The sequence below is a fragment of the Erithacus rubecula genome (assembly GCF_903797595.1).
Source record: "Erithacus rubecula genome assembly, chromosome: Z".
In the NCBI taxonomy this organism is placed as follows: Eukaryota; Metazoa; Chordata; class Aves; order Passeriformes; family Muscicapidae; genus Erithacus; species Erithacus rubecula.
In genome coordinates, this window is record NC_136661.1 from 21985309 (window position 1) to 22009323 (window position 24015).

General features: G+C 37.8%; 2 protein-coding genes across 7 annotated transcripts in view; one reads left to right on the forward strand and one right to left on the reverse strand.

Annotated features, from left to right (window-relative positions):
• SPEF2 (sperm flagellar 2) overlaps window positions 1-5507 on the reverse strand; it is a 73499-nt gene extending 67992 nt beyond the window's left edge. The window contains exons 1-2 of the mRNA XM_079330650.1: window positions 5326-5507; window positions 3499-3601 (exon numbers count right to left, since the gene is read on the reverse strand). Coding sequence (XP_079186776.1) covers window positions 3499-3601; window positions 5326-5383 — 161 coding nt within the window. The 5' untranslated portion in view covers window positions 5384-5507. The remainder of the gene's footprint in view (window positions 1-3498; window positions 3602-5325) is intronic.
• Window positions 5477-24015, forward strand: part of PRLR (prolactin receptor) — a 141468-nt gene continuing 122929 nt past the window's right edge. For 4 of the 6 annotated variants that reach the window (XM_079329847.1, XM_079329854.1, XM_079329851.1 and 1 more), the window contains exons 1-2: window positions 5477-5536; window positions 7554-7627. The gene's annotated coding sequence lies outside the window, so the exon portion shown is untranslated. The other 2 variants (XM_079329852.1, XM_079329853.1) reach the window with 2 other exon arrangements.

The following is a 24015-nucleotide window of genomic DNA, read 5'->3' on the forward strand; positions in this document are numbered from 1 at the left end:
ATGCTAAAGCAGTGTTGAAAACAAAGTCTATGTTCTAAATCAGCAATTTACATTTGAAACTAAAATAGTGGCTTGAAGGCTAATATTTCTCTTGATGTGTAGGTTCTTACAAAAAAGTAGTCAAGATCAACACATATACAGGGCAAAACCAAATAAATTATCAGTTTATAACAATTAGCACATCAAATTTCATCAGACATACCCATAACTTCAGTCCATGCTTTATTTCTTACACACTTATACTGAACTGGAGCTTACAAGTATTGAGCATTCTTCTGCCATGGATTCAAGGTTAAGATGAGCCTTCTTGCCAGAAATCATGACACACATTGAGAAGCTCTTAACTTTTTATTCTGTGAGGCTGACTGACTTGTATTTCTCCCTCCTTACACTCCTTGAAGAGAAGAGCAGCAGCTGCAGTCTCCTGGTCCTAGGGACTTCCCCCCATCACCACAAACTTTCAAAGATTATTGAGAGTGACTCAACATCAGCCAGGTCACACAGCCTGATCCCACAGTATGTGCCATAAGGTCCCATGGACTTGCACATTTCCAATTTATTTAAATGTTCCTTAAACTACTCCTTCTCCATAGGTAAATATTTCTTGCTACAGACTTTCCTGTATGTCCTAGGGCCTTGGGATAGTCTTTCTCATGTCCCAGCAGGCCCATTTTTCCCAGACTTCCTTTTGCTGAAGAGATACCTATAAAAGTCCTTGATGCCCTTCTGCCTAGACATAAGACAAGACCTTTTTTTCCATGAGGGAAATAATGTATAAAATACATATAAATTTCATATTGAAATAAATTGCCTGGAGAGGTACTGTAGTCTCCATCATTGGAGGTTTTCCAGATCACACAGGTTAAACAACTGGTATAGACTTTCCTGTTAGTTTCAGACACTTGGGATTTCTGAGTGTGAGTATTATTTAGTATACTGATAGAGAAGGCATTAAGAATCTCAGCCTCAGCATGGCAGATACTCATTTGAGAACCTGAGAGGGAGGCTGATGTAGCCATTCTTTGCCATCTTTTTGATGCAGGAAGACAACCAAAACTGGCCACTACAGAGGCAGGTCTTGGATCTTCCCTGCTCTCACACAGAGGGCAGCTCCTCTTCACCCCCACCTTCCCAGTCTGTCCATTGTAAAGAGCCTGTATCAAGCCATGGGAGTCCTGGGAGCCATCCCACTGCCCACTGTGATTGCAGTGATTACCCAGCAAGTGCTCACGGGCTTCTAATTTCTTCTGTTTGATCCCCATGCTGCATGCATTACTACAGAGGCACTTCCAAGAAGCACCCAGTTGTGTGATTTAAAAAAAATTTAGAATAACTTAGAAAATGTGTGAATGCTTTTCCCATAATCCCGTCTTTTTAGCACTTCCTTAATTGCACACATACATTTGGGGTGGGCAGCCTTTTGCACTGTTTTGCTGCTCTTATTCACATCACCTTCCTCTTGCTCACCAGTCTTCCTCTCTTGTTTGAGACTAAACCTCTCCATCAATACTCATTCGTAGTTTAAAGCTATCCTCACCAGGTTTGCCAGGTTGCTAGCAATGACTCCCTTGTCCACTTGGTCAGGTGGATCCCATCTTTTCAACTCTTTTACCCCTTGGAAGAGAACTCTGTGACTAGGAAAATCAAATCCCTGTGGTGGACAGCAGCTGCACAACCACTTGTTGACCTGTAGAACCTATCCACTCCTGATCAGGCCCATCCACCAGCAGAAGTGAGGAAAATAAATACCTGAGCCCTCATGCTTTTGGCTCCAGTCTTCTGGCAGTGTCCCTGGTGCACACAGAGAAGAATTAGTGCAAGGGCTGGACAAGTCTCTGCAGCTCTGGACTGAACCTCCCGCACACAGCAAGCCTCCCTAGCCAGCCTGTGACGTCAGCCAGTGGCACTTCCATGTCCTGCAGGAAAGTCTCCCACTGCTATCCCCACCTGTTCCTGCTGATGCTTCGGGGTGGTTTACACTCCACCCGCTCAGACATTTTGTTACACAGTGCCACCAGCACTGATCTGCTACTGCAATGAACCTGCTCTGCAGCTGTAGTTCAGCAGGAGGAGCAGACACCTTCCTTTTCCTCACAGAAATCACCAGCTGCCAGTCACCTCCTTTTCCTAACACAACAATTCTGCCTGCCTCTCCCTCAGCACAGTTGTGGGTCCAGGTTCCTGTATCTGCAGTATCTCAGAGAAGATCCAATGTAATCCTCACCTCATTCTGCAGCGTGATGATAAAACAGCTCCTCCATGAACACACACCTCTGCAGGCAAAGCCACCACCTCCCTTTGATGAAGGCACTCCCATCAGTCTGAGACAGAAATTTCACTGTACAGAAATTTGTGCTGAGGCCTCTGACACTCCTGAGTGGTTGTTACAGTGGGTACTGGATATCATGCCCTGTCATATATCCCCATCTTTGCTGAGCACACATAAACTGTCTCAGCACAGTTTCCGATCACTTCTTGCATCTACCAAAGTGCATCTTCACTAAGTACACCTCTCTAATCACCTGGGAACAAGACCTCAAAGCACCCTGTTACTGGGAAGAATTGAGAAAACTTGTTAGAAGGTGCTGGAGCATGCTGGAAGAAATAAAAACCTCCTGAAGCTATTCCCAGCAACAGAAGGCACTCTAAGAATTATCTGGGGTTTCCAATGTTTCCAAAAATTCCTAAGAGATCTAGAAACCCTAGAAAAAGAGTTCAAAAACTGCTGGTGAAACAGCTTTTCGTTACCTGCATTAGCTGTGCCCAACCTGCCCTCCCACAATTTGCTGAGACTTGGGACAGGAAAGGGTGTGAAAACATTATAAGTTCAAAGAACATAAAATAGAAATTCAGAAGAAACAGGAGGATTTCGTACAGCCTGGAACTCTTCATGTGCATGTGCTCCACGGTCTGACAAAACACAGCATAAGCTGACCTCATGAATTGCATCATCAATGCATAAAAGCTCACAGAACTGCCTAAGATTTTTCGACTCCCCATTTTACAGTTCTTCTTTATTACAGATATTACACCACATTACCTGTAAACTTATAAATTCTTATGTGATCTTCTGCTAGAGCTCCATTCAGAGAGTCATGTTTCTTCAACATTTTCATTTAAGTGAATATGTTATAGTCATCACCACAACACAACTCTGTATTTCTTACTCTACACAGATCATGGGCAGTGTTCCACTAAGATTCCAAATCTTAGAGACATTCTTGAAAGGCTTTTTGAACCTCTGGTCTAACATGGTATTTCCACAGTTACAATTAAAATGCATAATTTTCTTGAAGAAGTATAATCAATTTCTCTGGAAATACGTAATTAATTAATGAATCAAACATATTTAGCTTTTCTTTTTTTAACTGAAAAATAGTTTAAATCTCAATAAACCACATTAGCAAATCCTAGCTAAGAAAATACATATTTTGTCTACTTTATGTAAGAGAATCGTTACTTTATATAGGAGACCAAATGTTATGCATATGTACTAACCTGTTTTTTGAAAATTGTTTAAAGTCATCCTGAAGACCATATTTGTGTAGAAGTTCTCCTAGGAGGTAGCCAGTACAAAATTCTTCTGGAAATGATCCTGGAACTAAGTTTGGAGGTTTTGTGATTGTTTGGGGATTTTTAAATAAAAAAATTAAAAGAATCCAAATGTTAATTTTAATTAAACTTGTTATTTGTTTATAACAAAACTAAATTAAAAGTTTAGTAAATAATTAAAATAATTTTTAGGAGATAGATTTAGCAGTAATAGTTTTCAAATCACAAATAAATATATTTTCCTGTAGTCATTTTGCGACATCAGCTTTACATAGTAATTTCTGATTTCAGTTAAAATGCAAACATCTTCATAATTGACACTGAGACTGTGAAAATATCTATAAACTGCAATTACTAAATTTTCCATACAAAATGCAAATAAAAAAATTAAAAGCTAGCTCTGATATGCTCTTCTTCACACAATCATGGAATCACAGAATATGTTGAGTTGGAAGGGACCCATCAGAATTGAGTCAACTCTTGGCCCAGCACAGCACACCCCAGGAGTCACAACACCCACCACGTGCCTGAGGGTGTTGTCCAAACACTTCTTGATCTCTGCCAGGCTGGTGCTGTGACCGCTGCCCTGGGGAGCCTGTTCAGTGCCCAAACACTCTCTGGGAAGAACCTTCTCCTGATATCCAGCCTAAACCTCCCCTCACTCAGCTTCAGGCCATTCCCTTGCATCCTGTCCCTGTCAGCACAGAGCAGAGATCAGTGTCTGCCCCTCCTCTGCCCCTCATGAGGCAGCTGTAGCTGCAGTGAGGGTTCCCCTCAGTCTCCTCCAGGCTGAACAGACAAAATGACCTCAGCCACTCCTCACACAGCTTCTCCTCCTGACCCTTCACCATCCTCACTGCCCTCCTTTGGGCACTCTCTGATGGTTTAATGCCTTTCTCACACTGTGGCACCCAGAGCTGCCCCAGCACTGGAGGTGAGGCTGCCCCAGTGCAGAGCAGAGCAGGACAATCCCCTCCCTTGCCCAGCTGGTGATGCTGTGCCTGATGCCCCAGGACAGGGCTGGCCCTGCTGGCTGCCAGGGCACTGCTGCCTGTGTTCACCATGGACCCACAGCCCCAGGGCCCTTTCTGTGGCACACCAGCATCTCCTTCGGGAGGATTGCTCCATGCTAGATGCAGAATCTGGCACCTTGTTAGACTTCATACAGTTGGTGATTGCCCATCTCTCTAATTTTCCTGAGGATTTTGCTCTCTCATTGCAGGACAAATGTTTTTCCCAGGCCAGCACAATACCTGCCATTCAAAACAAAGCACTACTTTCCAAACATATTAACTACTTTTTATTATCTAGAGTCCTTATTAGGAGTTTGTTTGGGCACCTTCCATCTCCTGAGAGCACCTGTACCTTGAGGAGAATTAACTTCAGCTTCAAAATTTTCAGGCACTGGAATTAATTGTCCAGGAAGGTGAAGGAGTCACCATCCCTGAGGTGCCCAGGTGTCCGGATCTGGCGCTGGGTGATGGGGTTTAGCGGTTCAGAGGTTACAGGGGCACTGCCGCCTGCATGGTTGGACTGGATGGACCCGAAGGTCTCCTGCAAGTCTAACGGACCTACGATTCTGTAGTCTCTGCCTCGCACATCAGGATTAAAAATGTACCTGCGGAGGCACGTGGTCGCGGGAAGGGGCGGCCCGCCAGGGGAGTGAGTGGCCGCGGGGGGACCCTGGGCACGACGGCCCGATCCTGACCCCGCAGACCCCTCTGCCACCGCGGCCAGGCCCTGCCCGTCCCCGCGCAGGGGAGCCCCACTCACCGATGCGCCGGGAGAGCTTCACGTCCCGGTTGAGCCAGTCGCACAGGATCTGGGACATGGCGTGAGGCGCCCGCGGCCGCCGCCGCCGCTCGGCTCCGCGTCCCGTTGCCGCGGCGACCGCGGGCGGCGCCTGCGCAGGGAGGGCGGGGCGCGCGGCGGCGCGGGCGCGCAGGCGCGGCGGGCGCGCGGGTGGCCCCGGGCGCGGAGCAAGGTGAGCGCGCGGCGGGGCGGGGCAGCCCCGGGGGAGGCGCTGGGCGGGCGGGGGCTGAGGCGGGGTCGGCGCGGCGGGGCCGGGCCCGGCCGAGCCCGGCGCTGGGGGGCCGCGGCGGGGTGCGGCGGGTCGGTGCCCGCTGCGCCCGCTGCCTCGGAGCCCCGCGGGGCTGCCGAGCCGGGAGCGCTGCCTGCCCCGTGTGTTTGTTTAAACTGCCACTTCCCTGTTCCGCCCCGAGCCTGGCGCGGTCCGTGTTTGCTCGTGAGCTGGTGGGGGTGGTGCAGAGTACAGACCGAAAGGCTGGGAATCAGGAGGAATTTCTTGGCAGAAAGAGTGATTAGGCAGTGGAATGGGCTGGCCACAGAGGTGGTGGAGTCACCGTCCCTGGAGGTGTTTGAGGAAGGAGTGGATGTGGCACTCAGTGCCCTGCTCTGGCTGACCACGGCGGTGCTGCCTCACAGCTCGGATTCGGTCACCTCAAAGATCTTTTCCAACCTGGCTGACTCGTGCGATTCTGCAGAGCACAGCCTGGCGGGAGCCAGGCAATGAATCAGGGCGGTTTTCCCACAGCCGCTCCCCTCGGAGCACACGCCGGGGCAGCGCCGGAGCGGGACGGGCGCTGCGCTCCAGGCGCGGCACATGCGGAGCCCTGTGCTCCGGCCTCGGCGGCGTCCCCGGGCCGCGCAGCTGCAAGGGCGGGAGCCGAGCCCGCTCCGGGCGAGCCCCGCCGAGACGGTCTTTGCTCAGCTTTTGTTTGCGTTAAGTCATCTTTGTTTGAGAATCACACCGAAACAACCATGGGTGGTTCCAGTGCTTCTATTTGAAGCGTATGTAATAAAAAGCTGGAGCGTAGGGAAGAGAGCTACATCTGGAAAACGCACTGCACACAGTGCGTATTTAATGGGTATTGTTATTTTTTCCCTTGCAAAAGGTATTTTAACTACCCAAGTTTTCGACTACATTTCGGCACAAATACGGAATTGCGAAGGATTTTATTTGCTACAAAAGGCAGGAACAAGATGATCTAGTGGCTGATGATAGACAGACAACAAGCTAATGATAATTTTCAGCAGTGACAGTTAACTTGGAATGCTACAGATTCTGTTCCTTGAGAACAAACAGGATTCCTCAGATTAAATCTGTGTGCTTTGACAGAGGGTGTGCATTAAATCAAATTAAATCCTTGAGAATAAGAATAAATATATATTACTGACCACGTATTTATGAATCTTGAAAAGGTCAATGTAGAGTCAGTGAATGAGTGAAATAACAGGAAACTTCAAAAGAGAGGAAGTATTTTTTGGACAGATACATATAAATTATATATAAATTATTATTTATATTCTTTTAATTATTCGAAGTTTTGCATATATCTAAACTTAGAAAAATGCACACACTTTAGGAAAAGAAAAAAGTTCAAATTTTTAATATTTTTTTGATTGTGTTTGTAGTGGGTGATTGTATCATCAGAGTGTTTTTCTGGTATGTCAAGGAAGAAAGAGCAAACATATTTTACCTTCATCATGGAATTTTTCCCATGGCTCCAGAAATCAATGTATATGTAATTATGTTGATACACAGTTAGGTGTTGCTGCAAGTAGTCATTAACAGAAGCTTATGTTAATTTAAAACATGCAAACCAGAATTGACTTAGATTAAGTATAGAACTTCTTTTCATATCACCTCTGATTAAAAGGCTGGTACTTCCTGTGTATTTCAATTTATTTTTCTAGTGGAATGTATTCCTTCAAGTCCATGATCATATTCAGTGAATTTCTAAACATCTGATTTTGTTTAAAATTTGCATGAGGATTTCTGTCTGTTGAGATGACATAATAAAATCTTACTCAGATAAGCTAGAACTATGAGAAAGATGTGGAATTTCATGTTTAAATTCAGTAGTGGCTTGCTATTTCATCTGAATCTGTTTTAACAAGTTAATGTAGCTTTATTTATTCTGATAAGTGATGGGACAATGTATTAATCAAATTTTACTTCATTCTTTCCCTGATTTAAGATGTCTGTGTTCTGCACTGTGAAAGCTGAGTCCAGAGACAATTTAAAGGAAAATAATTGCAGAAAACAAATAAAGTAAGTGTTTCCCTCATTTTACCCTTTTTGAAAACACAAGTGTTTTTAAATAATAACATTGTTTGTTTTTAAATAATAACACTGTTTACTTCCTGTGCTCTCAATTTTTTACATCCCTGCTAGGAATGCCACAGGGCATTCCAAACTGAATTTTCACAGGACTCTGTACTTAGAATGATGCAGATTTTAGTGAGTAATACAGGGTTGTGGAATGCATATGAGTTTTTCACCTGAGACTCTGCCTTTTTTAAACTTCATGCATCTTATTGTGGATTTGCTTTGAAAGAGGAGAGGATTGTTTACAGGCTGAATTTATAACAGTCAAAGGAATAGAAGACATCAGGCAGCAACCTGTTGAGCAGAAATTGAAGTGTCAGGGATCATCTGTTACATTTCATTCCTTTTGCCTTTCTGAAAGAAACTGCACATGTGCAGAACAAATGATGTCACCAAGCCTATTGCATTTTTGGACATTAATTTTGAATAACAGAGACATAATAGTGGTATGCATAAAGAATAAAATGGCAAAATCCAGTTTTAAAGGTGAATATCGATACACTTTATCACAAAAGGACAATTAAAACACTTCTAAATGTTCAAGATAATAAATTGAAGGGGGAATTAATTAGAAGAAAATACTGCAATTTAATACAACTAAGATTAAGAAAAGTCAAATGAAGCATTGCCTGAATTCTGGAATTAAATTGCATTTAGAGTGAAGCTGTGCTGACAGTAATAGCAGTAAAATGATACAGAATAATTGAAGTGTCTGGGTTCAGGAGTTGCCTTTTGTGCACCAAAATTTGCTTTTCCTTGCGTATCAACAAAATTTATAAACAAGATTGTTTATAAACATAATCTTTTAAATAATTTCATTTATTTATTTATTTATTTATTTAACTTGTAATGTTGTGGGTTATATTATTTGCTGTTTTTTCTCTTTCCTGGGAAGTTACAAAGAGGCTAAATAGCTTCCACTTCAAGTAGGGCTTCTTTTCACTGTTCCTAACTAGTTTATTATTCATTTTACTTCATGTTATTTGAATTACAGAATTACAGAATAGCCTGAGTTGGAAGTTGTATCCATAAGGGTTACCAAGTCCAGCTCTTAAGCAAATTGGCCATACTGAGTTTGAATCTGCAGCCTAGCATTATTAGCTCACCATGTGAGCTGATCTCAGGGTATTTATCCCTTCTGACAATGATCAAATGATCAAGTCCTCTTTAAAACTCAGTTTTGAATTTATTCGTCCTTCACATATATTATCTTCTATGTCCTCATGTCTGTTCTGCAAATAGAAAAGGATCAAGCTCTAAACAAAAAAAATCATGATCTTGAAGTTTGTGTTTGCCAAATGTTTCCGCAGGTGGTTGCTCGGTGCATTTTCAGCCTACTGGCTCTTAGAACAGCACTATGGAAGCTTGTCCTGACTTCTAACTTTGTTTTCTTCTGTCACAAGACAACAGTTATTCTGAATCACATGCCATGTAGGTCTAGTCTGGTCTTCTGTCTCTAACAATGACCAGTAAAAGATTTTGGGGAAGAAATGGGGAGAAATCATGTACTAAGATCTGTTAGCATGTATTCCATTGCAATACAGATCACTCTCCCTGCCACCAATGAATGTGGTGAAAGACTTCATGCATTGATATAAGCTAAAACAATGAACTTTTTGTTCCATGAGTACATAGAGATAAGTTCTGAATCTCTGTAAATATTTAATATTGACAGTGGTTTGTAGTAAGGAATTTCATAACTTAACCTGGCTTTGTTAAAAAAATTGAATTACCCTTTATTATGCGAAGAATTGCTTTGTTTTGTGTGATTTGAGATTGCATCCCCTGCTCTTTCTTTTCCTTTTTCCTTTTTCCTTTTTCACCTCTCTAGCTGTTCTGTTATTTTTAACCAGGAACATGAGGCATCTGACTTCCAGGTTGAACTGATGCTTCAAGTGCTATCTTACTTCCAATAATTGTATAATAAGTTCATTTTATATTAGCATTTCCTGCCCATCTTTATTTTCTCTCAGTGTTGACTGGGCAGTTGTGTCTCTGGAGAATTGTGGTTCCTATGGCACATTGTAATCTCTTCATTATCTGCACAGGTGGAGTCCACTGTACCAATCCTGCAAAACAAAGTCCTCCACTTAAAGTAGTTGCAGAACTAACACTAAGTAATACTAATGGGGCTACATACAATATATAAGCAAGATCTGCACTTGCTGGTTAAATAATCTATACTTTAAAAGTGTGTTCAATACAGATAAGAATTTATAATGAGGTTTGGGAAGTTACAGGTATGCTGTGTGCAGGAAAGCATTGTGATTGGGTGCATTATTTTCTGTACTTCAAAATGGATTTATCAGTATGTAGGTTCAGTTTGAGTAAATCTCAGTAAATTACTGGGCAAGATTAAGGCAAGAGAAGTGCAGAGAAGTTCTGGTGCTTTTAGGAGACAGGGCAAAGTGCTTCCAGTGTGAGGAACAAGTGGAGTACTGTGGCTGACTGTTGCAATTCTTTTTTGTACTGATAACCAGGTAAGGAAGAAGATGGTTTAATTTTCTTAAGCAAAATCCATTATTTGCTGGCTGTATCTGAGATGGTATATTTCCATTTAGTTCTGTTATAAAAATGGCACATTTAAATTAAGGACTGAAAGATTTTTCAGCTTCAAGTGAGAATTCGTTATCTCCGGTACGATGTGCTTGGCAGGAATTACAATCCACTGTGACAGAGAAAGGAATATGATATGGAATAATATTTCAAATATCGATGCCATTTAGCTTAATGAGACTACTTAGAGACCTACTAAAGCAGGTGGGGATTTTGTCTGTTAGTTTGGTTGTTTTTTTTAAAAAGCCGCTACTGAATTTGATTGAAAGTTTTCGGAGAGATTTTGCAGCTTTAAGGTCAACAGTGCTTCTTAACTGTTTCAAGCATCAAAACAGTAAAATAAATCATCAGAACAGTAAAAGCTGAGTGATGGCAAGAAAGAACCAAATTGCCTGACAGATTAAAAATTCACATAGCAATATGGAAGGAAGTAGTGAGCTCATTAGAACCTCTCTGAATAATGGCTACCTACATGTCTTAAGGACACAGTAAATTACAGGAGAAATAGAGACTGACATGTTGATACAGCTTTAAACAAGTGTGCAAAACAAAAGAAATGAGGGATTATGGACATTATTTTGAAGATGTTGCTGTGATTTCAATGAATTTCATTACCCCTTTCTAAGCATCTCCTTCTTTGTAATAGTTTATTTTTGGCTTTATTACCACTTTCTTTCCTTTATGGTTATTTTTTTCTATCAAATACTTGGGCATTTTGGGTTGAGAATTCTGTGCTTCCTTAGTGGGATAATAGGAGTTTAGTTGGGAAACTAAACTAGGCAAGGGATAAAAAAACTTGAAGATTAGAGACTGGAATTGACCAAACATTCGTTGAGGAATGTGACTGGTACAGGTAGCCAGCCAAGAAGAGGGCTCCATTAAGGGATGGAACAAAGAGGATCAAGGTAACACATTTTGCCTAGTTCTTAGGCTTAAGCAGAGTCTTGAAATTCTGAGTCACTATTTCTCTGCCTTAGGAAATTGTATATAAAACATATTGTCAGAAGATGATTTTAGTGAACACCAGCAATTACACATATCCTCTCACATCTGTGTCACAATACAGCCTGAAATAAAACTACCTGAACGTTTTTCTTGTAGTCATTCTTTTATGTATATAATGTGTGCTTGGTGTAGATGAATGAAAGCTCTCAGTTGACTTTTTTCTAAAAAAAAAAAAAAAGGCATTAAAGTAGTAAGTAAAGTTCAGATGGTTCATTTTTGTCATGCACAGTTTAATTCATTTTCTGGCATAGTGTTTCTACGAGATAAAAATCCAGTTAAGAAATCAGGTTTTTCTGGGCAGCTACAAATTGCAAGTATATAATTTTATGGATTGCTTTGTAAACAATGGTCTGAAATATTTTGAGTAGTACTTAGAATACTCTCAAGGCCTCGTCAGCTAGTATTTTATCTTTGTTAGTCAATAAATGCACATTAACTGCACATTTGTCCTTTCTTTTACTGTGGTTTTTGTCTATTTAAAGAATGTGTGTAATGTAACTAGAATCCTCTTAGAGGTTACTGAAATGCAGCTGCTTTTTCTTTCAGAAATGGTATGGCTATTGTGCACTGCCAATTCTGTTCAGTTATGTTTTAGAATATAAAACTAAGAATACTGTGTCTGTTTCTGAAGTAGAGAAGGAAATCAAGTAAGCATCATGTAATCAAGTGATCTGGAATTTGGCTAGCATTCTAGGAACAAATACCAACACTTAAAAGCCTTGGATAGTTCTTCATTTTTATGTTGAAAGGGAACATTGGTCAAGCATGCTCTACATTGGAAGTATTCCTGGTAAAACATCAGGTTTTCAACATTGTTCTTTAATCCACAGCACTTAGCTAATTAGAGTAAAGCTGATAATGTAAACAGTTAAAATCAAAGTGATTTTGGTGTAGCTTGACAAAGGAGAGACTATAGGCTAAATGCCCAGCTTCTTCTTTCAATAAAAAAATAATGGTACATCATGGCACAGTAATGCTAGTATGCAGAATATAACTTCTTTTCTACAATAATGATTTATCTTTCAAGTTGCTTATTTCTCTCCTCTTATGCCAGTATAATTTTGCTCTCAGGCTGATTCCAATAGATATTTTCTTTTCTTCTGGTTCCAATAGATGTTTTCTTTTCTTCTTGAGTGTAGGAGTTGCTGATAATGACAGGGATAGTATTGTGCTTCTACTTAATGGCTATGGAAATACAATTTTAACAAAACTTTGAATTATTCATAAGCAGCTTCTTATTTGATTACATGTGCTCTGACTAGACGATTTAAACAGGAATAAACAGCCTGCTTAAAATAAGTAAAATTCTGGAAAAAAGTTTAATTTAATATAGGATGACTGAATACAGGCCCTAGTGAAAATGGAAAAAAAAAGCCATTCAATTGTTCATGTTTTGATTGTGCCACAGATAAGCATTTTAAACAAATGACAGAAATTCAGCAACTTGTGTGCTGAAGCATTGACTGCCTTACTGTTACTGATGCATCAATTCAAATAATGAAACAGTGTAGAAAATTCTGTGATTAAAGCAGTAGTAAGCCTCTAAAACAGTGTGCTACTCTGTCTCTGATTTTCTCAAGCTGTCTCACTTATTGCCATTTCCATCTCTTTGCTCTGTTGATTCTTACTCTATTCTTATTCTCTTATTCTTACCTGTTTATTTCTGTTTATTTCCTACTACATATTCCTCAGGTCTTCACATCTGATGATGTGTCTTTCTTCTCCTTTTCATCTACTGCTTCTACCCTTCTACCCTTCTGTCCTACCAAGGTTTATACATGCATTTTGTTTCAAAAGTAATTTACACACATTTTGAATTAAGTGTTCTGTCAGATTTCTTAAGTAGCAACACTAACCATTCTCTTCTCATTCTCCTAAATGATGGTAGAAACTGTTAGAATTGTTCTTTTGGTTCAATGGCAAAAATTTATCCCTTTTTTTCATTTGAATCATGTGGAGAGTGGTAGACCCAAAACCCCTTCAGCACCTTTCCTGCAGGTGTGTGTAGACTCTTTGGCATATGGATGTTTGGCACCTGCAATCTGGACAGATCAGTGTCTTTGCAGAGTGCAGTTTTGAAATTCTTTCCCCCAAGGATGATGGATGCCCTGCTTTATCTGAGAGAAATGTTATATGAATGAGATTTGAAATTAAAACTGAAGAAAAGCATACACAGAAGCAGTTGGTGAATACACCAGCTTTAAAAAAAAATCTTATTACTAGAAAGAATATTTGTTTACTAAATACTTTAGAAAACCATTGATAATTTACATTCAAATTTGCATAATTATGCCCATGTTCATATGTAGGTTGTGTCTTATTCTGAACATATGCATTAAGTTCTAACTCATTTTGCACAGTTTGTATTTGAAGTCTAGCACGTCTTGTTTTGCCCTTGAGTTTCAGAAGTTTTTTTTTCACCTTCGGATGAGCTAGTCAGTGTATTTATCTTTTTATGCAGGATGAGTGCTCCCAAAGAAAATATATCAATTACAAGTTCTTTTTTAGCAGCAGAGGAGCAGCATTTGTCAGAATGAATCATGAACAATAGTTGGAATGCACTCTTTTCTTCCTGCCTCTTCTGGAAACCTTACTGAATTTGAAGTATCCTTAATCTGGGCATATACTCAGGTAGACCAGTCTTCATTGTCAGTAAAGAGGTGACACTTTGTTCTTTTCCGTGGTAGTTACTGACAGTAATGCTCATTCTGCCCTTTGTCTTTTTATACCTCTCACTATATTGTTGCTTCACTTTGGCAATAAGAGATACAGATGCTCAGGCTGTACTATTCAAGTTATTTGAGCTGCAGTTAAAATAGTGGGTATTAGGTGTTTTCTTATACAAACACTTACAAGATGGTAGTAAAATTTCTTCTTTCTTTGTAATTCTGTTCAGTAGAGGATTAGAAAATTTACTATAGACTTAAGAAGAATTCTTGCTGTTCATAACAATTTAATTAATTCTTCTTTCTTTTCCATTTTAAAAACTAAATTTTTCATGTTTTCTGTGGCAAAAATTGTCTTGCCTGGTAACTAATAAGATATGTAAGTGAAGTGGATTTAATCTATCTTTTAGTCAGTTTACCATTGGATAGCAGCATAAATTTCTTTCATTAAATTGAAACATGATTAATATTTGCTGCACAAATCAGAAGAATCTTACTGGAACAGAATAGCTCTGATCCTCCACTTTGAGAAAGGTGTCTTTCCAAGATTGAGTGTATATTTTTGTTTTCTATCGGCATATAATTCTTTATCATTGTATTTGGAATAAAAGAAGGCACAAAGCTATAAAAGGCAAGCACAAATAAACTTATTTTAAATCAATTAGATTCTGTGTTTTGGTTTGAATTACTTTTTTTTTACTGGATTAATGCATGATATTGATTAAATGGGCCAGGTTAAGCACAGAAAAATTAATCTAATTTTGAAACAAGAAATAAATGTATCTGACAGATTTTACATCTGATACAGCATCAAATTAACCCTGTATTTGTGTATAGATTATGTAAATAAAATTTAATAGTATACTGCATAATATGGGACATGGAACCTAAGATGCACATAATTCTGTTTATGATGTTACACAGCTGCTGCTTGTAATTAGCTGCCTAGGGAACCTCTCTTCAACAATCCCTTTTAATGAGTGTTTTTAACAGTTTGGGTTCCATGGTAAGAGAAGAACCAGATATAAAAAGTCAAATATAACTAAAAAATAAATGAAGATTCATAACAAAATTAGGTGTAGATTGTGTGTGGATGTGCAAGCACAGGTGTTTTGCTTTCAAATATTTTTTGAAAACATACAGAGATTTTGAAAGTTGTTTTGCAAACGCATTGTTCAATGTTTCAAATGATAAATAAACAAAAAAATAATGATTGCATTCTTACTGCTCCAGTGTAGTATTTATCCCATAAAGTTACTTATTACAATAGAAAATAAAATAATTACTTTTCCCTCTGAATTTTAAACGTGATTCACTGTTTTAATTGTTTTTCTTTCATCATGGCATTGTTGAAATTTAAATAACTACAGAAGTACAGCTTCTTTAAACATTTTATGGGTCACTCATAACTGAAATACTCTATTCTTGTCTGTTGTTCAATGCTGTGTATCATTTAGATTTGTTTGTGCAGAAGAAGAAAAAGACTATAGCATTTTTATTAAATATCTCTTACTTCTCTTGAAACAGAGGTAGTAACATTGCTTTCTTCATGAGAGGTTTTGACACTTAAATAGTTTGTTTCTGTTGTCCCTTTCACTTCTGTTTTTGTGAGCTACTACATCCAGTCTTTTTCTGAGGTTAAGGTAAGTACTTCCATCCTGTGTATAACATGTCAGCATGTAGAACAGCATCTCCTAGGAGTATAGACTTTCAGTAATTGTAACTTCTTGTTTTGTTGAACCTTATAATTTATTATACTCTGTCTGAATTACACAACAGAAACTTTTAAATATGGTTCATTTTTTTCCATTCATCTTTATAGCATTTGTTTTCTCTATGATGAACATATCCTCACTTGTGAAGAAGATCTTATTGTTGATCATTCATTTTCAGGGAGGATCCCTTAAACTGTTCAGAGTATGCAGGTGTGGTTCAGCCATGTTTTATGAAGCCATAAATTGTAATGTGGAATTCAACAAACAGAAAAAAAAATCATGTTTTGCAATGTGATAAACTACAGGAAATTCAGGACAAATACTGAAAGAATAAATTATGTAATTACTGAATAATGAAAATGTCAAATCTGTATAAGGAGTTAGTTAATTGTAATTACAGTTTGGTTTAGTGAGAGATCTTTGAATATTTATGTTACTTAACGGAGAAAACAATTTGAAGTTGAGGGACATTTTGGTTTTAATCCAAATCAAGTCATAATCAGTAAAATAAATATGATAGAGACATAAGATGAATGATAATGCTTAGGAAGTATTCTTGCAGAATTCTGTTAATCTGTTGTGAGTTCACTTGTCCACTCACATTGTAACAGTCTGGGCTATCATGTAGAGCCATAACCTTTAAGCATGCTCTTTAGAAATTTATGCTGACCTATAATGGTTATCCATATTTTACTTTTTCAAAAGTTAATCCCATCATAAGATGCTCCTGCTTCCCAGTTACCCTGATGAGAAAGTTACAGTTGTTCTCTTCATCCTCAATGTGATCTGACCCTGTCTGGTTGGTGTCATGTCACTATTTGGACTCTGGATTATTTTCTTGTAGTTGTAAGACTTGTCTCAGTTTCTAAGCTCGTGGAGTTGAAACATAAAGCATTAAGAGAGAGAAATGGAGAGAGAGAGAGCAAAAATCTAGATTATTTAATTTCTTCTTTTGCATCCATTATCCTTGTATTGGTCAAGAAGTTCTTAAGACAACTGTAGATACTATGTCATATTATTCCTTTTGCAAGTCTTATTTATCCTTATGTTTAGATAACCAGGTGTTTGTATTCCACATATAGTCCATTTACATTTGCAATGCTGTAATTGTAGTTCTCTGAAATAGTGTTTCAGAAGTAAATGGAGTATTAATTCAAACCCTGTGGTGTGAAAGACCAAAACTGCTAAACACAAAATATGGTAGAAAACCCACTCTCATTCTTACAGAAGTTCCATTTCAGACCCTAGCTGAATCTTATTAATATTTCTCTAGCCTCTGCTTTCTGTTATGATCTTGTTTTCCTCCTTATTATTCAACTAATACTACTATAATTTTTACTGACAACTGTTCTTGTGAGGTTGTAAGTACTCCAGAATCATACTAGCTTTATTTCTACCAGCTTTTCTTTTCTTTTATGCAAGACATGCTTATTGTCCTTCACATTTCCTTCTGCTATCCCTCATTTTTCTAAGTTGTCTATTTCCTCACTGAAGAGGGGAGGGGACTTTTTTTTCCTGCTTTACTCAGCTGAGATTCCAATTCTTTTCATATGTATTTTTTATCTCAGAAATACTAGAAGACCAAAAATTCTTATATATGTTAATCAGTCTGTAAAACTAATTAATTTTTTGCAATGGTTTTGTATGAGAGGTGCCTGGATATGGCACTTGGGGTGATAATGGTGGTACTCTGTTGACAGTTGGATTGGATGATCTTGGAGGTCTTTTCCATCCCTGATGATTCTGTGATGTGTGAGTTTTACATCAGGTCTTATCAATGTAAGTAAAAATCCTAATCTAAATATATGAAATACCTACAAAAAGAAAGAAGACAATATATGAGTTTAGGAGAAATAATTCTGCCCTACAGTTATAGAGTCTAGCAAATCCTATCACCAACTCTTTAACAATCTGCTGATCTAGAGCAGCCAAAAAAAATATTTACAATGAAAAAATTATGTGTGATCAAATAAATTAAGCCTGAGGTCCTAAAATGCTGTGCTTACAATTTTGTGAAGTGTTGTCATTAGTGACATCTTAAAAAGGAAGCTATATCACAGTTAAAATTTTGTTAAGATAAACAGAAATTTGCTAGCAAACTGCTTAGTGGACCTGGATTTATCACAGTGTTCTCAAAAACTACTGATGTATGATAAGAACTTTCATTATGTAATATGAAACACATTCATTCTGTATTGCTAGCACATTGAAAGCTTGGAAACAGTTCAACACCTTCAAGCCAGCAAGTATGTAAAGCAGTAAGATAAAATCATTAATAATCAAGTTCAGGATAGAGATTACACAAGCATTAATGAAGCAATTCTCATTAAAGCAGTTTTTCTGGATAGGACGTGCCTCACAGAGTAGGAATGCCACTTTCCCAGAGAATGTCAGCAATGAGTAGTAATCGTGAACATGAACAAATTGGAGCAAGAGGTTCTGGTTAATGCTCTTGGGGGAAAAAATAAACACTTTTTCTAGAATCTTAGGTGTGAAGCTGTGTGGAAAAACAATCAATAAAATAATAAAATAGATTAAACACAGGCCTTTTAGTTCAGTCCATTCATAACCAATTAAAATTAAAACTGTTTTGAGAGAGAAAGGAAGTGAGGTCTATTTGTTTAGCTGGAGAAGATTAATGTATTTCCTTGCTCAGTCCTTAAAATGCCAGTAACCTAAAAATCTAAGAAAGGATTTTACAATGAATTATTTCAATGGCAAAATGACCATATTTGCCATACCCATATCCCAGTCACACAGACTTAGAGCCTAAATGTTTTTTGTGCTCCAGTAATATAACTGCTTATACTGTTATGGCTCCTGCACAGAACAGATACATAGTCATTATTGTTGAGAAACAGTGTAGTCTACTTAAAAGAATTTCTATTTTCTTGTAATATTTTGCCTACAGTACTGTAACACTGAATGTGAAGATTTGCTTTCAGTCAAGTTGTAAACTTGGGAGTTTTTTCATATATGTGAATGATTTTATTTCTGTTCTTACACACTTAGTATTTTTTTATTTACAATTTAAAATTGGGTGCAATATGAAATTTTGTCTTTCTGAATTAGGGGATTTTTTTCTCTTAATTTGGTAACTTGTTAATTGTGTAACTAATTTCATGCTTTTTTAAAATAAAGAAAATACAATCTAATGCTGTGACACAAAAAATTAGTCCTTGCAACAAAATGACAGTAGCTGAATCTCTAGGAACCAGTCTGACTTCACATTATGATCAATATGCTGGGTCTCATTTGCGTCAGGTGTGGTCCTTTTTGTTGCTAGTATAGGCAGATTATATGTTTAAATGAAGTAGGAAGTTATACATTGCAATTTATAGTTATTGCTGTTAATTACCATTTATTGCATTCCATGACTCAGAAATCCATTTGTGATAGGAGTTAAATACAGAGGATGCTGATGCCTGAGAACATGTGTGAGGTGAAAGTTTAACCATTTTTTATAATTTGTTGTTTCTTTCTTAATTTAGCATTTGACTTTTAGCTTTTTTTTTTTATTTGGTTGCAGCTCATTAATTGATGTAACTTGGAACTAATTGTCAGTGTGCTGTGCACAGCTGGATACTGAGCTATCCATTTATTTTGTTGTCCCTACTAAAATAGGGTGTAGTCAATTTTTTGACCGAAGGACAATCTCTGAAATCACAACATCTTAACCTAGCAGTTGTAGCAGATAGAGACCTTATATTTGTTATTGCCTAAACTGTGCTGCTTTGGTGATCTTGCCCAGCAGCCTTTTCATTGGTTTTAAGTTTAATATGTTTGTTATAATTTCATAGCACCATACAATGGTTTGAGGTGGAAGGGACCTTAAAGACCATCTAGTTCCAATGCCCTGCAACTGAACTGTTTTACATCGTTGGAAGGGAATGTAGTGTTACCATCTTTTTCTTTAATTTTAAGTTAGACTGTAAAATGTTTTCATAAAAGAAGTTAAACTAAAAGAGAATCATCAGTCTAGTGCTCTCCTATTACTTTCTGTGTTTTGTTTATTTCTTGCTTTCATCTTACTTTGGTCAGTCTGAAGGACTTACATAATCTTTAAAATTTTACCTATGCATTTGCTGTTAAATTACTTTTTGTATATACCTTAGTTTCTTAATTTACTTGATGAAGTGCTAAATTTAATATTATTACAAACAAACATGGTTTTACATATTTTTTTCTTGGTTGCTTTTTCTATACTTTGCTGTAATGGAAAGTTAAGGAGCTCCCTGGCTTTTTTCAAGAATATGGGCTTTTTTGCACAAATACCAATAAAATATTGGGGCAGATGATGTGATTGTCAAGGCAGATGTGTATTTGCATCATGATGGGATTTTTCTTTAACATTGATAGATCAGGTGTGTAAATTTTTTCAATATTTCAGAATAAATTTTAGTGAATATGTCTATTTTTATCTGTATATGTATCTGTGTCTATATAAGCATATGTAACTCATACATACATAATATTATACCTTTTATGTTATGTCTCCTTATAAATCTGTAGCTCACCATTACCAGTTTACTGTTGCATGTAAGTATTTTAGATTACTCAAAGAATCACCAGCAAAGGTGGTGGCCAAGGCAGGTTTAATATTTAAGTGAAGATGCAACAATGTTTGCCAGGAAGGTTTCTACTTACTCAGTGGTTAAAGTACACACAGGAAAAATTGGACTAGAACCTAAAATCAATCAACCTAAAACTAAAGCCAACCTAAATATATTTATGTGTAGGCTGGGGATGAAGGAAGGGCAAGAGTAGAAAAGGATTAAGGGTAAAAAACGAGTAAGAGAGGCAGTTGTGTAGGGTCACAAGATGTGTACTAGAGCACTTGGCCCAGACTTGACTAATGATTTAGGCCTAAAGGTTTTAACAGCACTTAAGCTTAATAGCACATTCAGTTGATATTTAAATAATCTATCAAAAGATTCTATATACTTCATTGTAAGCACAACAGTAATTCACCTCAGCCTACAGACCTAAATTATTTAACAATCTAAGAGAGCAACATTTTCAGTACATTTTCTTTTGCTTATTCACTTCTGCACACATGTAGACCTGAAGGTGTATAGAGAAGGTAATCACTTGTGAAAACTTTCCCTGAAGGTCAGGGAAATACTCACATTGGGTGCTTTTGCATCCTCTGGCTAGGCTGAGCCTCAAGGAGTGGGGTTATCAGCCCAGGATCCATTGCCATTGTTCACTGGTCCTCCGAGTACAGCAGCTTGCTGAGAGGTGCCCCCCTCAGAGCAATTTGCTGATCACGGACCATTGCAGGCCAAAAGAGCTCAGAATTATTTATGAGGTTGCGAAACACCTCTGAGATCATCAGCTTCAACCTCTTGACTGGTCACCACCTGGATGCTAGACCATGGCACTTAGTGCCACATCTGTTGTTTCTTTAACACCTTCAGGGATGGTGACTCCAGACTCCTGGCAGTTCATTCCAATGAATTCCAGTCTAACAATATGTTCTGAAAAGAAATTACTTCTGAAAGGAAGGGTCTGCTGAGGATCACTGTTTCTAGGGTCACAAGAGAATTGGCTTAAATCATAATAATCTTCAATCTTGGCCAGAGTTCAGGTTAGTAACTTCAGTTGCAAAAACGTTGTTCCACTGAAGTTGTAATTCAGACAAGGAAAATAAGTTTCCAAAGTGGTTTGTGCTAGACAGTACAAGTTCTTGGGCACAGATAGTATTTTTAATCAGCTCAAGAGGTTAGTGCAGGTGCTGTCAGGGCTGAGGCCTAATGAGGGTTTCTGAGATCACAGTGAAGCCAGGTGGAGTGCACCACCACACTTATTCAATGGTTTTTTTTTGTTTACTGCATAAAACATATTTTAAAATGTACATTTAAAAAATTAAAATGGGAATGACATGCAACTTGCAATTGCTTTTCTTGGCCCTGAGAGAAAACCTTTATCTTCTCTTTACAAGTAGTCACTGTCAAAAGACGAAACAGCAATAATATTGGAAAGGGAAAATTAATTTTGAACTGGCATAAGAATCTGCTTATTTTCAAACTTGAAGGTTTTCTTTCATAATACTGTATTGATGTTGAGAAAGAAATAATGGCTTTTACTGTCCTTTGAATATTTTCAGTTATTAAGCTGGTGCAAAAATGAATTGGTACAGTGTAATTTAACTGTGTATGAGGAGAATAACCTGCTCTAAGAGATGATGGACTGTCTGTTAATTACTTCTTCCTGAAGTGAGGTACATGATTTTTAAATCAAGGGAAAATTTGATGCAGGCACAGCCATAATAGTGATTATTTTATAAACTAATAAGGAATTGTGTACCTGTAAGACTAGTTGGGTTAGCCTTTGAGGAGCATGAAAAGCAGAAGTAATTTGTCTTAAACACTAAGCAAAATATTTTTCCTGCTTTCCATGCACAGTCCCCAAATCACTGGAAGTAATATTCCTGTCAGGCAAACACAGCCATGTAGTCTCACAATGATTAGATAAATAATTTGGTACAGAAATATAAGTCAATACAAGTTAATTTCCATTGACTCCCTTTACTCCTTATTTGCATGAACAAAGTGGGTGGTGATTTTATATTCTAATGGTTGAATCTAAATGGCTTTGTGTAGTGCTTTATTTATAGAGCACTTTGGTGCCCATAAGGTGAGTAAAAGTGCAAATTGTGGTCAGGATTAAGACTGACTTTTTCATAGCTTGTAAAAGAACGTCAGTAGCCAGGTCTGGGTGCATGAATAAAGTACACACTGGTAAGCAGAGTTTTTCTGCTGTACCTCAGACTGTCCCCATATGTGATGAGTCAGAATTTGTTCTTGAAATCTGAAGAAATGTTTGCAACTCTGGAGTCAAAACCAAATTGGATAGCATAATAATGACAAATCTCAATCCATTATTTGGTCTTGATTTTGAAGAGATGTATCAATGTATGAATTGACTATGTCCTAGGCAGCTTCCTCTTAATCCTGAGGAGCATTTTCAGAGTATGTTTGATGTGATGAACTGGATCTACTCAGAAAAAATTATTTGTAAACATTGAAAGCCAAAGAGATGTATTTAAAATCAACAGTGATTTTCATATAGAATGCACTTTTTATGTTACACGTGGGGTTTGCTTTCTATAACCATAGCTTTTTTCTTAAATTCATCTTTCTCTTTTTTGATTTATAGAAGTCTACTTGGAGTAACAACAGAACTAAAAAAGGAACATGAAATAGTAGCATAATTTAATTAATCCTCTCCAGCAATATTAGTACAAGTTATTGATATGTTAATCACATCAGTAGTGATCTGTAGATAATGCCAATTGCTCTTCAGACATCAATTGGGCTAAGCATTTGTGGCAGTTAATATTAGAAATAATTCATGTTCGTTTTAGTCCTCAATTGCATTTAATTATAGATTTGTTTGTGAAAAAAACAGCTACACCTTTTCCTCATCTCTATTAGTCTGCCATTTAAAATACACAGCAGAAGTTTTCTACACTGGGCAAAATTATCAAAAGTTTTGCACATGTAATCATACACTCTTTCATTATTTGTTGGCCATTGAATCTTCTCCAGTCTTTGAGACAGCAGTGAGAAAAACTATGTATCTCTGTCTTTGCATATAGTATTATTTGCATTCATAGTTATCACAATAGATAAATAGTTTGTAGGTGAATGACACAGCAGATCCATCATCATTACACCTCCATGTGTATGACTGGGACAGAAATTTGGCTGTTAGCCATCATAATGACATGGCTTAACTAATGTGATCAGTCTTGAAGCAGGTTGAATTAAAATTTTCTTTCCCCAGGGAACAGAAATTGCCACGTATGTTCTAGGCAGCTGATATGAAGAATTATTATTTAATTTTTTGTGCCAACCAAGGATAGCAAATATGCTGGTTTGTACTTTTCACAGAAAGAGATCTAAGGAGCAGCTTGTTCATTTTTTCCTTCTCTGGGTTTTTCCATTAATGTATCTTCTCCAAAATAGTGAGTGCTAATTCCAGTGAAATGATCCTCATGAATGATAAGTCACCTCTTCTGGAAATACAGTTTTGTTGAGTTGGACTTTGCTACAAACCTTTGAAAAATTCAGGTCTGATGAAGACTGAACTGAACCTCTTCTTACTGTTAAATAAAAAAGAAAAAATATGAATAGGACACGTACTGCAAGAATATTTTTTGCATATATGAAAGCCAATATACAAGGCAGGAGGTATCCTGCCCCTTCAGATTAAAAACTAAAAGGTAAGCTGTTTTCCATTACAAGTATAGCATTTCTGTCTCAAAAAGAAGTTCCATGCAGCTGAGATGATGAGCTTAAAAACTGAGTGAATGAGGAGCATAGAGTTGGGAGCCATTCAAGAGACATGAAATAAGAAAGCCAGTGGATCACAGAGTCACTTG